At 33.8% G+C, this 4,590-nt stretch overlaps 1 protein-coding gene across 1 annotated transcript; it reads left to right on the forward strand.

Annotated features, from left to right (window-relative positions):
* Window positions 1–2,209: 2,209 nt before the first annotated feature.
* On the forward strand, window positions 2,210–3,812 carry LOC133881945 (glucan endo-1,3-beta-glucosidase, basic isoform-like). Its single transcript, XM_062321024.1, has 2 exons — window positions 2,210–2,310; window positions 2,736–3,812. The coding sequence occupies exons 1-2, from the start codon at window positions 2,217–2,219 to the stop codon at window positions 3,677–3,679; spliced, it is 1,038 nt and encodes a 345-aa protein (XP_062177008.1). The 5' UTR covers window positions 2,210–2,216; the 3' UTR covers window positions 3,680–3,812.
* The last annotated feature ends 778 nt before the right edge of the window (window positions 3,813–4,590 follow it).

Consider the following 4,590-nt stretch of genomic DNA (forward strand, 5'->3'; position numbering starts at 1 on the left):
ACCCATATTTTTTAGGAAAAAGAAAAAGAAAAAAAATACTAGGAATTAGGTGTTGATAAGAATTTAACGGAATTCGCAAAAATACCCATATCTCAATCTTTGAAAAATTTTATAATTTTTTTTTTAAAAAAATATAGTAGTATTTTAAAAATTTTGACAGAATTTAACAGAAAGTTCTAATAGAATACCCTTAAGTGAGATGTTTGGAAACATGAATATTCTAATTTAAGACGTTTGTTAGTTCAGTACTCTTATCTTAAAACGGTGTATAATTCAATACACTTTTGTTAAATTATTTCCTGAAATTACTACATGTTCGGTAGTGTTTCCGGAAAGCATAGGTGGAGGGGCATTGCGGTAATATAAAGTTAAATACAAAATTACAATAATGCCACTCCAACTCATGCCTTCTGGATATATTCCGTTGTTCCCTATAGCATTACTCTCTAGTCGCTGCATCTACGAGATGATTATGTGATAAAAAAAATTGCTAATTTTATCGTTATTCTGATTGATTTGACAGAAATATAAACAAAGACTTTTGGAGTGAAGTAAAGTCTTATCCACAAATTTATCGAATCGCTTTCTATGCCCCCCAACTCACCGACAGAGTCAAGCAGACCATGTCCAGAGAGAGATCCTGGTGTCCTAATATGATCAAATTAATCGTCAGTTTTTGAACAGTCTACGTTGGACACCAGCTATAAACCAATATATGTGGATATCAATTTTGAGCCCCATATTGGATGCATCGAATTGGCAGGAAAATGGCAATGCATTACAGTCCAATATTGGCCGCCTTCAATTCTTCGTGACACGTTTATAATTTTCGCATAACTCTAATAACATTTATATAAGATCAATCATTAGATATGTATGACCAATAATTAATTTTTGAAAAAAAATTGTTAGAGTTGTATAAGAGTTGTTCAACAATTATTTATGTTGGACAACAATATATTGTAAGAGATATGATAGTAAATGTTTGGAGAAAATTTTGTACAGCTCAGGTCGTAAGATATTTTTGTTTTAACTAAAATGTTTATATATAAATATATAGTCAAAATATTTATGTATTTTTTTGTTAAATATTTTAAAAAAATATATTTATACATAGTTAAGTAAATATTTTTTTTTCTTACGTAAAAATTAGTTTGGCCCTATTAAAATTAAACTTGACCCCTTATTAATGTTTTGATGCATTCTAATAATAAATCCTAGTTTCGTCCCTGCTCGAACAATATTTTTTTCAAAGAAAACTACTAGCTTTTCCACGTTTTAGGATATAGAACAATGCTTCTTTTTTTTTTTTTTTTTTTCGATTCTCCGAGTCCTTCCATGCCCTAGTGATGTCATAGTGTGTTCGTATATATGACTAGCTACATGAATGCAGCCTCACAAGGGACATGGACAAATTGAAGACCATTCAAAGGTAGGGAGAAAGTTCCACAAGATAACAAACAGTTATACGTGCACTAGCAGCAGATTTTTTAAATTTCATTTTTTTTTCTTTCTCTAAATGTAAAGTAAAAAATCTTAAAAAAATACATTGGAACAAACTCTCTTGTTACCTCCATAAATTAAGGGAATTAAAAGTTGTACCCTAAATTTAGGAAAGCAAAATTAGTTCCCTTAACATTATTTTAATATATAAAGAAATTTTTATTTTTTCTCTAACATTTATTTAAAACAATATTTAAATGGTTTATCTTTCCTCTTTCTTTCTCCTACCATTTAATTTAAAAAATATTTAAATAGTATAGAGAAATTATAAGGGAAGTTATTGTGGAGTTTAATTGAATAGGGAAGTAAAAAGTAGTTTGATTCTCTACATTTAAGAAGACTCTAATGGAAGCTGCTGCTAGCCTACTAAATAAATTTATCAAAGGCTTGAAAAAAATAAATTTTAAGTTGCATTTTTATATTTTGAACGACAAGTTTTTTCTTCGAATTATTTATTTATTTTCGTTAGTTATATTTATTAATACTTTTAATTAATTTTTGGTAAGCTCTATATTTTTATTTTACGCCCTGTGAATTAAAATCCTAGATCCGCCACGATAGCTACATGAATGGCCTTGTAAGGGAGATGGACAAATTAAAGACAATTCAAAGGTGGGGACTCCAGAAGCCTCTATCTCCCTCTATAAAAGGGCAGCTTGCTTGATATTGGTAAAAGCATACTTCTTAGCTTATTTTCTTCTATGTTTGTTCAAATGGCTAAATCCAATTATGCTGGCAAAAGCTCTCCTTCGATGATTTCCATAATGCTATTACTTGGGCTGCTAATGGCCACCCTAGGCCAAACAGGTCTCTCTCTCTCTCTCTCTCTCTCTCTCTCTCTCTCTTAAACCTTGTTATAGTCTTAAACAAATCGTTTACGGGAATAAGATCCTCTTTCAATTTTCGAGGTTTATATTAGATTTCAAATATCTAAAAGTATATATGTTGCCACGTCATTTAACATTTTTAAATGGCATGACAATATGTATACCGTTAACTAGATGCAACATAACAAAATCTTGACCGTAAAATGAATCATTTTCATTTTTTATTCCAAGTTCAGGAGGTCGTGAACTTATCACATGCCATGATCAGCCTCTCACAGCCACAAATAATTGAGTTTAGGATATTAGTTCAGCTGAGTTAAAGGACAAAATATGCAACTTTTCCATGATAACTACTTTTGATAGAGAAAATTAAATGTTGACTTATTGTTCAATCTAATATTGCAGGTGCCCAAATTGGTGTTTGTTATGGAAGAGTCGGGAACAACCTACCAAAGCCATCTGAGGTTGTCGCACTTTATAAGCAAAACAACATCCAAAGAATGAGAATCTATTTTGCCGACCAAGAAACTCTCCAAGCCCTTCGAGGCTCCAATATTGAGCTCATTCTTGGCCTTCCAAATGATAACCTTCAAAACATTGCCTCGAGCCAAGCCAATGCAAATTCTTGGGTCCAAAACAATGTGAAAAACTTTGGTAATGTCAAGTTCAAATACATTGCTGTCGGAAACGAAGTGAAGCCTTCAGATGGATTTGCAAAATTCCTTGTCCCCGCCATGCAAAACATTCAAAACGCAATTTCTGCGGTTGGCCTTGCTAACCAAATCAAAGTTTCCACCGCCATTGACACCGGAGTCCTTGGAGAATCCTTCCCTCCGTCAAAAGGTTCGTTCAAGTCCGATCACCGGCCGCACCTCGATCCGATCATCCGCTTCTTAGTGAACAACCGATCTCCGTTACTCGTTAACTTGTACCCCTACTTTGGTTACATTGGCAACACCAGAGGCATCCGTCTTGACTATGCTCTTTTCACAGCTCGTTCAACTGTAGTGACTGATGGCTCGCTCAATTACCATAATCTTTTCGACGCCATTTTGGATGCTGTTTACGCAGCGCTAGACAAAACTGGCGGGGGGTCTTTGGAGATCGTTATATCGGAATCCGGTTGGCCTTCAGGTGGTGGGACAGGGACATCTCTTGACAATGAAAGAACTTATATTACGAATTTGGTTCAACACGTGAAGGGAGGGACTCCAAAGAAGCCTGGAAAGCCTATAGAAACTTACGTGTTTGCCTTGTTTGATGAAAACCAGAAAAATCCAGAATATGAGAAAAAATTTGGGCTCTTTCTTCCAAATAAACAGCCCAAGTTCCGAGTGAATTTCAGCTAAGAATATCACTTCTACTGCATCCTAGAATAAGTGCAGTTTAGTGCACAATAAGACAACAAATAAAGAGTTACTTGTAATCCCGTAGACTCAAAACTATGGTTATTTCAATAAAGATCAAATGTTCTATGGGAAATACTTTTTACTTTCTGGGGAAGTAGTTAATTACATTCAGACTTGATCATGCCACTTTAATTGCCTTTCCTGTGTAACAGTTTGATTTTCCCTTTAATTTGCTACTGATTGGTTAAGCAGCCGAAGTCATGCAATGTCGATCATGATCTCATGATCTAATATTATTATCACAAGAATTAACTAGCTAGTGCAAATTCTGTTTCTTTCGTCTAACAACATGCGTGCTATCACGCCATTTAAAGTTTTAAATGACATGATAATTACATACATTGTTAAATGTGTAAAATTTAATCCGAACCATAAAATAAATCATCACTATTTCACTGATCTCGCTCGAGTCTCCATCATTACTCTATCACTGTTCCATACTATAATTGAATTTTAATTTCCTTTTTTCTGAACGGTTTTGTGTACATTAAATTGTCTCAAGCAAATATCTTTAATTCCATTTAGTATTTCATAAACCATACTAAAAGCACCATTTGTTCGTCCAATATTGCAACTGCACACTTGGAAAAGGAAAATGCTAGAGATACTATCATGGTATAATTTTTGTAAACCATGTCGGTACAATTTTATATATTAAAAAAAATGAAGAAAATTTGTAGAGGAACTGTGAGAGGAGTCTCTTTGTCCGAGCAACTTGCTTCAACGGCTTACCCTTTGCTCGGGTAGAAGGCCCTTCTCACGGCCCCTACCCAATAACAGGGACAATGATAATAACAAAGATCTTCAGCTTGTAGGAGATTTCGGTCCAAAATTCTATATAATCTTCTTTT

The sequence above is a fragment of the Alnus glutinosa genome, chromosome 11 (genome assembly GCF_958979055.1).
Source record: "Alnus glutinosa chromosome 11, dhAlnGlut1.1, whole genome shotgun sequence".
Classification (NCBI taxonomy): Eukaryota; Viridiplantae; Streptophyta; class Magnoliopsida; order Fagales; family Betulaceae; genus Alnus; species Alnus glutinosa.